The sequence below is a fragment of the Sus scrofa genome, chromosome 5 (assembly GCF_054392235.1).
Source record: "Sus scrofa isolate SSC_HxYL_T2T_F1_AM1 chromosome 5, Sscrofa_HxYL_maternal_Yorkshire_Landrace_v2.0, whole genome shotgun sequence".
NCBI classification, from domain to species: Eukaryota; Metazoa; Chordata; class Mammalia; order Artiodactyla; family Suidae; genus Sus; species Sus scrofa.
The window spans coordinates 5954239-5965757 of NC_139387.1; the positions used below are offsets into that span (position 1 = coordinate 5954239).

The 11519-nt window shown below is 59.4% G+C and overlaps 1 protein-coding gene across 20 annotated transcripts in view; it reads left to right on the forward strand.

Moving 5' to 3' along the window:
* Positions 1-10428, forward strand: part of PACSIN2 (protein kinase C and casein kinase substrate in neurons 2) — a 132104-nt gene extending 121676 nt beyond the window's left edge. For 8 of the 20 annotated variants that reach the window (XM_084955106.1, XM_084955105.1, XM_021091420.2 and 5 more), the window contains 5 exons: positions 28-148; positions 3076-3197; positions 5088-5210; positions 5617-5813; positions 8697-10428. In XM_084955106.1, coding sequence (XP_084811232.1) covers positions 28-148; positions 3076-3197; positions 5088-5210; positions 5617-5813; positions 8697-8809 — 676 coding nt within the window. In that variant the 3' untranslated portion in view covers positions 8810-10428. The other 12 variants (XM_084955111.1, XM_084955112.1, XM_021091423.2 and 9 more) reach the window with 2 other exon arrangements.
* Positions 10429-11519: the final 1091 nt, after the last annotated feature.

The window sequence follows — 11519 nt, forward strand, 5'->3', positions numbered from 1 at the left end:
AGAATCATGCTTATCTCTCTGATTTAGCTACAAAAACATTTACCATGACCTGGAGCAGAGCATCAAAGCTGCCGACGCGGTGGAGGACCTGAGGTGGTTCAGAGCCAACCATGGGCCAGGCATGTCCATGAACTGGCCGCAGTTCGAGGTAAGAGGAGGCTGCCCCTGTGGCCTGTTGGCCTGGGCAGGCCCTTGGCCCACAGGGTTGAGCTACACGCCGCCTTTCTCCTGCTGACTCAGCGCCGGCCTGTGCCCTGTTTAGAGGCAGCCTTTACACACGGCTGCCCCTAGAAACCAAGAGGATGTTTAATGTTCTGGGGGCTTGGGGCGCCACCAGAGAGCCTCCTGAATCTCTGGTAAAAGCGCAGCTGTGTCTGTTGCCACTGAGAAGGCCGACAGTCACGTGCTGACCACGGTGCTCCCTCGCAGTGAGTCCTGGGAGCTGCAGGACATGCAGGACCCCTGGTTCCCTGCTGAGCCCTGCAGGGTGGCCAGGAAAGGAGTGGCCGCAGTGCCCACGATGGAAGGGGAGCATGGCCGCCGCGTGTAGCTGTTCTTACCCTTCACATGAGGGTCCTTTCCTTATTTGCTTGTATAAATTCAGCCAACTTCGGTGTAGAATTAACTTTCCTCTTTTCCCCTTGGCATGGGTGTGGGCCATCAGATATCTCTACAAGGAAAATTCAAGGGCCTGGGGAATCTCAAGACGCTCCCAGCCCTAGAATTGGGTCCCCAGGTCCCACCCGGCCTCCTGACAGTAGCAGAGAAGGCAGTGGCCACAAGTCCTGCCACAAGTCCTCTGAGGGGATGGACTCTGCCTGCCTTGCGGTGAAGCGGGGGCCGGGAGGGCCCCATAGGGCCACAGCTGCTGCCTCCCCCAAGGAGGTGCCCGAGGCCACCCCCTCTGCTTTGGGCTCAGACCACGTGGCCTCCCCTGGCTGAGCCAGGGCCCAGGCTGCACTTAGGCCCGACTTCACCACTTAGCAGCTGTGGGATGCTCAGCAAGTCCTTGACCTTTTGTGAGACTCGGTTTTCCCGTGTGTGAAACGGGGACAACCAGAGCACCATCTTGGTGGCTGGGGGACTCAGTGACTTGGTACATACTGGGTATTGCCCCAGGCCCACCACACAGAAGCCTGCTTGGCCCCATCTTAGCCTGTAGTTTTGTCACTCCTCATACCTCTGCCTCTCCTGTCTGGAGTTTCTCAAGAAAGCTTCTCCAAGTGATGGGGTCCCTGCACCTGAGCACCGCCCCCTCCCCACCCAACCCCACCCCCTGCACCGTCTTTAGGACATCTGCTTCCAACAGGGGCCACAAGCAGGCTGTGCCCCTTCATGGAGGCCCTGGGCCAAAGCAGAGGCCTGGGCCGTAGCAGGTGGAAGTGGACCTACAGGAGAAAGCACACGGCTCAGCCTCTCCTCCCCCGGTGACAGCACACGGGGTGGAAGCGAGCCGGTGATGCATCCTGTGTGCACAGCCGATTCCCCAGCCTGCGGGGCCTGTCTGCTGCTCTCAGGAGCAGCTCAGGGAACCCTGTGCTCTGTACCCCCGGCCGCCCCCCTGGTCACTTAGGGTTGTTCATCCCTACTTGGAGAGCAGATGGTCTGGAAGGGAGGACTTGGCAGGCAGTCTCCCTGGGGTGGGTACCTGGCCAGAGCCCGTGGTGGCCTTTCTCTCTGTGGGTCCCACGGGCCAGGAACCCATGCATGCATGTGACACACGCTGGCAGTTCCGACAGGGTCATGCACGACTTTCTCTAATGAAATCATTTGTTTTTATTTTGCATGCCGCAAGGACGAAGTAAGTTCCTATTTTATGGCTAACTTATTGAATTCCCAGCCTCCTGCAGTGTGTGTTCAGCCCGTGTGGCTCATTGTGTGGTGTCCCCAGCCTGGCTCTGGCAGCATTTGCTGTTTAAAGAACTGCGGCTGCAGTGTAGCCCAGCTGGTTTTTGGTCCAAGTTAATGGTCCCTTCACAGCGAGCCCATCCCGTCAGGGCAGATTTATACTCAGAAGGTCACCATGGGGACTCTGAAGTTCAATTGAGTGCACAGTAAACTTATTTCAGTTAAGAAAATAATTAACAAGTAGGTGACCTAAGTCTGGAGTCAGGGGCCCAGTCTGCCACAGCTCTGTGTGGACAAGTCATATTTCCTTTCAGTTTCCTCATCTGACACTTTGGTAGGTTAGACCTGATATTTCTAAGGTGGCTTCTAGCTTTGAAATTCCTTAACTACATGTGAGCAGAGCTGTGGGCTCCATCGCCCCAAATGTAAATCCTGTTCAAGTTGATGGGAACGGATGGAAGGGGCGCCTGGGCTGGGAGAGGAGTCGTTAAATGTGTGCCCACAAGGGCTCTCCTGGAAACGAAGGCCCTCCCAGGGGTCCCGTGCTTTCAGTGCAGTGGATAGGAGCCTGCTCACGCGCTGCAAAGTGGTGAGCCCTGGCTTTGCAGGAGGGCGTCCTGGGCAGCCGGGGGCCAGAGCAGCGCTGCTCCTCGGAGCTGAGCTGTCGCCCCAGCAGCAACGCCGGCCCCTGACTTTGGTTGCACCCAGGGCCTGGTTCCCACACTGCAGGCTGGCTCAGGCCCCGCACCCAGCTCCCTCACCCTGCTAGGGAGCGCACAGCTCAGGGCCTGGACGGGAGGTTCCTGAGCCCTGAAAGCCACGCCCTCAGAGGCTAGGTGTGAAACCCTCGAGGAGACCTGATGGGGCCACGGCCTGCTGGCCTCAGGGGCCGGAGGCTGAGTGCCCTGGGGGCAGGGGCGGGATGGAGAGGCTCCCCGGGCCTGGCACGCAAGAGCTCTGCCTGTTGGTCCAGGTGTTCTCGTCATCATCCGTCCCTGGTGCCAACCTCCAGGCCCCCTCAGGAGTCCCCTCCTCGCACAGTGAGGAGGGGTCAGTGGTGGGTGTCAGGAGCCTGAGGTCTGCGGGAAATAACGGGGAGCAGAGGCAGCGAGGCTAGCGGTCACTAACTGTGCAGGATGGACCACCGGCTCCCTGGCTGGGGTTTTAGACGGAGGCGGCTGCAAACAAATGAACTTCCTGCTTTCTGTCCCTCGGTACCTTTGCCAGGAGTGGTCCGCAGACCTTAACCGAACTCTCAGCCGGAGAGAGAAGAAGAAGACCGCCGATGGTGTCACGCTGACCGGCATCAACCAGACGGGCGACCAGGCTCTGCAGAACAAGCCCAGCAGGTGGGCAGTGGGGCAGCCTACGTCCTCTGCAGAGCTGGGGTGCCCCACCTGGGACACCAGGAGACTCCCCCCTGGGGCCTTGCAGGGAACCCCAGGGCATCTTCCCACACAGCCTGGGTGCCCGAGCTCTGCCAGGCAGTGGCCCAGGGGCGTCTCTGGGGAGAACGATCAGTCCACCTGGTGCCGGAACTGCAGACAGATCCAGAGGGGGAGCCTTTGCCACAAACATGCTTTAGGCCCTGAACGAGGGCAGGATCTGATGTCAGGTGTGGTCCCTGCATGTCCCCAGTGATGCACGCGGCCAGGGGAGGTCACTCTGGGTGCTGTCCTTCGGGTGGTTTCAGGTGTCCCGGCCGGGTTTGTACTTACTTCCGCTGGTGTGGATTCAGGGGTGGGACAAGTGTCCCCTCTTCCACTCAGCTCCTGGCTGAGAACGCTGGTGACTTCTGACCCACTCTTGGCTAAAACTGAGCCTGGATCAAAGAGGTGGCACTGAGGTCATTAGAGCCCCGTGGGAAGCATGTGTTAGAGGCGGCCTCAGAGGTCCAGCAGCGAAGCACGGTTGCCCTCTGCAGAGCTGAGGCTGCCTCCTGCCACGTGGCAGGATAACACATCTCAGGCTTGCGGCTTCCTGGGAAGGGTCAGCGGTCAGGACACGTTCTGGAAGCCTTTCTGTACCCCTGGGCTGCTGACATGGCTGGTTGTCATTCGGCTGCTGTGCCACTGGCTGGGCAGGTGGGCTTGGTTAAGTGACTAGAGCGGTGGGCACCGTGCTGGGGGTCAGGCCAGCACCTGTGTGACCAAGGGCGGGGGTGGGGAGGTCACCAGCTCGGCTGCCCAGCCCCAACCTCCTGTCAGAAAGCAGCTGGAGAAAGGAGGGGTGAGGAGGGCCTGGTGGCCTCAGATACGTGGCCCAGATGGTGGGGGCAGCAAGCAGCTTAGGCCCAGGGCCCCTTGCCAGGCCTGAAACCCATGAGGCAGTTGCTGCCACTTGGGGTCACTCTGGTGGCATTTGAGGCATTGCCTCGCCTCCCCTTCCCCGCTCTGACGCAGCCATGCACCCAGCACTTTGTGTGCCTGCTCCGTGCTGCCTTGGCTCAGAGGTGGAGGTGGTGCTGGCCCGGGGAGCCCTGCACGGTGCTTGGTGTTCCAGGCCATCAGCTCAGAGGCCCACAGTGGGGTCCCCAGGCTCTCGGGGGCCTGTCTTATGTCCTTAGCACCTGTAGTCACTGCATGTCGCTGCCCGTGGGTCTCAGCCCTCAGGCCAGGCTGAGGTCAAATTTCCTCGTCCCTCTGGGCCTGGCACAGAGTGGGCAGTTGATTAGTTGAGCAGATGGGTTTTCTCTGGAACATAGGAGGGCTTCCTTCTTTCTTCCAAGAAAGGGCTATTCAGAAGCTCTGGTTCTGATTCGGGCAGTTGCAGACCCAGAAGAGGCAGGGTGGAGGCTGCTGGCCGCTTCTGTAGTCAGAAGGAGAGGGTGCGCTGTGCTGGGGGTCTGGGTCACTCCCGGAGCCTCCCTGCCGTTGCCCTCCCCCCGCCGTCCTGCCGGTCTGCTCTCGGCAGCGGGGACGAGGCCAGGCGGGGAGAACCGTGGACAGAAGCCCGGGCCCAGAAGCACTGGTGCCCCAGCAGTAACCTGTCCCCACCCCGGGGTGTAGACACAAGGAGGAACCTTGGAAATCTTGTTCTCTCTTAGACGCTGTAAGTGTGTTTAACAGTCGTGCTGAGCGCTTTGCTAAAGCCATCCTTCTGCTCAGACAACATGTTTCTCCCGTTTGATGGGGAGCCGATTCGTCCCTTCAGACCCTGGCCCTGTGATCCTGCAGCTGGGAGCGCCAGGACGGGCCCGCCGAGCTGGGGTCCCCTGAAAGCTCTCTCTCTCCCCGTAGTGACCTTAGTGTCCCGGGCAACCCCGCACGGTCAGCGCAGTCACTGTCCAGCTACAACCCCTTCGAGGACGAGGACGACACGGGGAGCACCGTCAGTGAGAAGGAGGACGTTAAGGCCAAAAAGTTGGTGAACGACCGTTTCCCTCTGGTTCCCACCTCGCTCGCCCTCTGTCTCTCCTCTCTCTGTCCAGGGTCTCCCCCTCGGCACGCAAAGCAATGCATGAGGCCTGCAGAGGTGGCCCGGCTGCCCGCGGCTGGACTCCCGCCTGCTCCAGCTCTCGGGGAGGGGGCGCCAGTTAACGGTCTGTGGTTGCTTTTCCTCCGCCCTGTGTTCGCCCTGGTCACGGCCCTGGCACACCAGCGCGGCAAGACAGGCCTGCGGGCCGGGAGCCTGACCACGCAGAGTGGCTGCGGAAGGAGTCCCAGCGCAGCCCCAGGCTCCTGCGGCCTCCCCGCCGGGGACTGAGGCTACAGGCAGGGCCTCTGCCGGCCCCGTGCTCAGGGCCCGCGTGTCAACCCTTTCTTGCAGTGTGAGCAGCTACGAGAAGACCCAGAGCTACCCCACGGACTGGTCAGACGATGAGTCCAACAACCCGTTCTCCTCCACCGACGCCAATGGGGACTCAAATCCGTTTGACGAGGACGCCACCTCGGGGACAGAAGTGCGGGTCCGGGCCCTTTACGACTACGAAGGGCAGGAGCACGATGAGCTGAGCTTCAAGGCCGGTGGGTGGGCTCCCCGGCTGGCATCTGGGGCACTGACTTCCACCCTGCAGGGGAGGCTGCTTGTATTCGGTCTGCTACAGTTCGCGCTGCTTTTGTGGCTTGTGGCTCCGCCCCCCCACCCATTTCAAAAGTAGCAGATGTTCAGCCCCACAGCTTAGCAGACAGCGCGGCACCCACGTGCCTTTGCCCAGGACGCCGCCCCAGCAGGGCTGAGGGCCGCGCACGGGAAGTGCTGCGCGCCAGGCCACCCAGCCCCAGAAAAGCGTGTGGCGTGCCCTGGCCTGCAGAGCCTCATCTCAGGGCAGCACCTTCCACACTCCACCCTCAGCCACGTGGTGTGCACGCCTACCACCAACACACCTGTGTTGCCAGTAGCTGAAACCCTGGGTTTGCGGAATAGTCTGGATCTGGATTTATGTGAGCTCTGCGTGTGGGGATTTTCTTTTTTCTTTTTTCTTTTTTTTTTCAATGCTGGTTGCTATTCCCCAGAGTGGTTGCAGCCCTCTGTTTGAAAAGCACTCTCATGGAGCCCGTCCAGAGAGGCTTGATCAGCCTGGTGCCATGTGGGCCCAAGGGGAGCCAAGTTCTTCCCTTCTTGCCCTGCCCTCGTCAGAGTCACCCCAGATCCAGCGTCCACCCCTCCAGGGCTGGGTGGTGCTGGGCCGGGACTCAGCCAGCACGGGCTGAAGTGTGCCCTCCGCTCTCCATCTCTGGGACCCACCCCCCACGTCCCACCCCCACCCCAGCTGGGGGCTGTGTTTGAAGGCCACCTTCTCCCCACACTCAGGCCAGCCAGCTGTCCCCAGACCCTCCACCCCAGGCTTGGTCATCATCGGGCGCCTCTGGCTGGTGGCAGAAAGTTCTTACGTGGCTCTGAACACCTTTGTTGAGTTTTCCAGCATCTTTAGTTGGGGTTGTTTCCCTCCTACTTTGTTTGTTGATTGATTTTTTAATTTCTCATTCTTTCTAAGTCTTCTGTTGGGTTTATCAGCAGTTTTTTATTTTTTTTAATGTTTTATTATGGTATGATTTGTTCTGTGGATTTCTGCTGTACAGCAAAGTGACCCAGCCATCCATCTATACACACTCTCTTTCTCACATTATCCTCCGTCACGTTCCGTCACGGGCGACTGGACACAGTTCCCTGTGCTGTACAGCAGGATGTCAGCAGTTTTCAGATTTAAAACGTTTACTTCTGCTCTCAGTGGGTCATCAGAAGCAAACTGAAATGAATGCTTCTAATCACCAGTTTTCATTTTTATGCCTCAGAAGGTTCCTGCTGGTTTGGTCTCTTTTCTGTGTTACTTTCTTCCCCCGATGTGACCTCCCCCGCCCCGCACCCCAGCCCATGTGCGGCCTCCTTCTGTCTTTTGCTCTGGCCGCTCTCTGCTTCTGGGCCTTTGGAGGCGGCGCAGTCTTCACGTGGTGCACCTGTCACCTCTCCACCGTCTGGGAGCCTTGCCATGCGAGGGCTGGATGCGATAAATGCCAGTTGTCATTGTCGGCCTGCTGGGGGCAGGTGGGGGAGACAATGGGCTGTTACTGCAGCCCCCGCACCCGCTCCTGGTGTTGCCCAGTCAGACCTGCACGAGCCTTGGTGCTGACAGAGGGGCCCGGTACCCACGGGTGGGGGGCAGGGGAGACGCAGCTGGGCGTCTCTCACGTGGGCATAACACCACTCACACTTGCCAAGTGCTCGTTACGTGCCTGGCAGTGTACCAGGGCCCTTTCGTGTATGGCACTTAGTCTTCCCAGCGCCCCTGGCCCACAGATGAAGAACTCGGGCAGGGCCTTCGCCAGGTCTCCTGGCGCAGGAGCAGCGGCAGCCCCGGGTGTTGGCCCTGCAGGCATCGGGATCAGTACTGCTGCTGCACAAGACAGAGAGTCAGGGAGATGTTGCGACGTACGTCAGAATTGCCCGAGGGAGAAAAAGCAGTTGAGCCTGAAAAATGGACCAAAATGCCAATAAGAAATACAGGGCTGCAAACTGAACAATAAAGACAACAGCTCAGGCGGCTCGTCTCCACCGTCTCCCACAGCCGTCTCCGCAGGGAGGTCGTGGCCAGAGCAGCCAGCGGCTCCTTCCCATCCCCTGGCTCTGGGCTGCTCTGTGCGCCCTGAACAGGAGAACGGCAGGCCTACACCGTCCTCCAGCTCAGCCCGGGTCGCACTTTTGGTCCTTGTCCCCTGGCCCGCCTCCTTGAGGGACCAGGGATCCGCCGGCCCCTCTCTCATCTCTCTGCTGCCTCTGCTGCTCAGGGTCGTCCTGCTTCAATAAGCAAAAGAGAACTCAACCCGCGAGAGCACACAGAGCGATGGGGAGGCTCCAGACCGCGCCGGCACTCGGTGTGCTGGGAGGCCTGGTTCCTCTAATCGGGAGACGGAGGCCCTGAGCTCAGTGCTCGGGACCGCGGGACGGGCGCGCCTCTCCGCAGCCTGCGTCCAGACCCAGACTGAACGAAGGCACCGAGGCCAGGGCCGCGAGGGCTGCAGGAGAGACAAGGTCGGGCGGGCCCGGCGCAGGGCACGAAGGACGGCAGTACGGGGACCCCGAGGAGGGATTCCTGGCGCGGTCAGGCCGCACGAGTCCGGCAGCGGCTTCTGTGGGAGTGTGGGAGCCCCACTGGCACCTGAGAGAGGCTGGCTTGAGGGTCACTGTGGGAGAGATGGGGGTCTTTCGATCTCTCAAGAGCCCCTGTGGCTAAACACGCAGCTGCACATGCAACTTTGAGAAGGAACCAGCCCCTCAGCCCACGTTGCCCCAGGAGCGTGCCCGCCCCTCCCGCCCACCTTGGAGACTCTGTGGGCCCAGGGTGGGGGCTGAAACTTGAGGGTGGCCCTCTGGGCCCTGGTCACCAAGGCCACTCCCTTCTTGTCTTGCAGGGGACGAGCTGACCAAGATAGAGGACGAGGATGAGCAGGGCTGGTGCAAGGGGCGCTTGGACAACGGGCAGGTTGGCCTGTACCCAGCGAATTACGTCGAGGCCATCCCGTGACAGGCCAGTGGGCTGGCTGGCAGAGGGATGGAGGCGGAGGTCCCAGGAGCTCTGTTAGCCATAGGCCCCGGGCAGCGGCGCCTCCGGCCAGCCGTGGGGGCATCCACTCCTTTTCCTGCAAAAGATGATGGTTCCATTGCTCTTGGCTCCATAGTGTCTCTTGAAGGCAGACGAGCGGGTCCTTTCAGCTGGGACTCGGTGCAGATGGAGAGATCTGAGCACAGGAAGAAAGACAGCACAGCAGACATGGCTGGGCCCCTCCCTGCCCCCGCTCCCCCGCGCCGTGTGCTGGCTTATCATGGATCTGTATGTTCTTGGCCTTGTCCTTCCACCTCTCTTCCCAGCCAGCGGCGGGCTACACTGATTCTGGTTCCACCAGTTACTTTCTCTGACAAGTCCCATCACCTGCAACTTAAATGAACAAACTTACATGCCGTTTTCTGAATGAAGACTTGGAGGTTTTTAATTTAAAGGCTGTGTACAGTTATAGTTTTTTATGTACCTGTTCTTCCATTCATTTATCCTTAAATTATGGCACAGATCGATGTACACGAGTCTTGAGGAAACAGCTCTATTTCCATGCTGTACTGTCAACCAGCCGTGCCACTGCCTGGGGCGAGCTGCAAGAGCTGGGAGCTCGCTCGGACAGACGATGTTTAGGCCAGAGAGTGCACGGGAAGGCCGGAACACATGGCTGGGTTTCTGTTGCGATGCTCTCCGCATGTGGGGGGTCCAAATGGCATTTCCGGAAGTAACTTACGTAGTGCTCGCTAAAGTCGCCGTATTTAAAAACTATTTTCACTCTTACTTGTGCTTAATACTTTACTCTTACAAATTAACGATTTCATCAGTGATTTGAAAGGTTAAAAATAAAAAATAAGAAGACTAACTTTGCAAGCAAATGCATCTGTAGTTGAGATGCTTTGTACCAGGCTCTCGTGTCTTGGTGTATATCTGTACATGTTATTTGATATTCAGAGAATCTAAAGAGCTCGTCTACTGTGTTAATGAGATTTAACAGCTTTTGACAGTGGGTTTAATTTGTAAACTGCTTGAAGACCGTGCGTTCAGGCCCAGGCGCTCGGGCTCCAGGCCTCGGAAGCGGAGCCCGCTGTGGGGAGACCTGTCCTCACTGCCCAGCTGCGGGCCAGCTTCCAATAACCGCCTTAGTCCTCTCCGCGGCGAACACTGTACAAGCTCCTGTGTCCTTGCAGCAGCTGCAGATCTCATAGTCGCCCGTATCCCTCTCGAGCAGACAAAAGCTGGGTCTCACCCCCCAGCACAAGGGTCTCCTCCAAGTGTCCGCAGCCATCAGGGAGCAGGAAGCTACACTGTAATCACAGGCCAGGGAGGGAGGGGAAAATCTTTATTTTGTGCTACTTGGACATTGAGAAATGGCTGCCGCCATCACAAGCTATGCATTTTGTTCAGTGTTTCCAGGGAGCTTGATGTCTTACTTGGAAAGTGGATGTGTGTGTGTCTGTCATGAAAACTTACCAGCAGAAATCCTCATTCCTTTGCTACAGATTTACCAAAAAATTGTCAAGTCTTTGCAGTGTAGGAGTTTCTTTAAAATGTAGAGTATTTTAGAAAAAAACGTCAATAAACAGTTGATCTCATGAGTGTGACAGTCCGTGCTGTGCGTGTGCCTCACGCTCACATCGCCTGTTAGACGTGTCTTCACGGGTGTTCACCTCTGGAGCCAGGCAAGATCCCAGGCACAAGCCCACCGCCCAGGGCGCCGTGTCTCTGTCCCACTGGCCCTCCCAAGCTGGAGGTTGGGGGTTGAGGCACCTGAACCCCTCGGGGTGCCTCTCTCCTCTACACCCGCTGCAGTGTGGGCAGCAGGCTGGTGCCCCCCCTTCCCCCTCCCCCAGGCCGAACAGCAGGCCCAGACCAGGGGGCACTCACCACCTGAGCCCCCCGAACACTTCCTGAGCGCCCGCTGTGCACCGGGCCTCTTAACCTACACTATCTGCCAAGAACCTCCCCGTCTCCAAACATGCCCCGGGGGGCTGGGTGTCCCCATGTCCATTATACAGAGGTGGACACGGGCTGCAAGGGCCAGACTTACCCAGGAGCCCCAGCTGGTCCGTGGCACCAAATAAAATCCCCCAAGGACCCCCCCACACCCTCACTGGGGTGACCTGAGCCAAAAGGAGGCTGGGGCAAAACGAGAAAAGAGCTGAGGGCTGCCCCCCGCCCCGCCCCGGGCAGCGGCCTCGGCAGTGTTCCTTTGCCCAGCCCCCAGAGAGCCCAGGACGGAGCCCTGTCACCCACACCCGGCCTGATGGTGATGGGGCCCCTGTTCCCCACTTCTGAGGGGGAGCTGGAGCCCGTCGCAGCTGCACGTGGCCCAAGGCAGACAGCAGTTCTGCCTCACCAGCCCAGGCTCCCTCAGAAAGACACGGGCGCAGGGTGAGGGAGGGGTGACAGCGGCTCCCGGGGCCTGCTGGCCAGCCAGTCCTGGCACTGGCCCAGCTCCTACACCGGGATGCCAGCCCACGGGGGAAGCCCAAGTTGCCCCATTTTGCAGAAGACACACAAGGCCTGGGAACTCAAGTTCAGTGACGTGCCCCAGGCCCCATGGACAGTACCGTGGTTTAAATACACATCTGCGGGAGTCTCGAGGGGAGAGCCCCTCCTCGCTCCCTCCACGAGCTGATCAAAAGCCGGGGGCTGCGGGAGGAACCCTCAAAAGTCAAGGGGA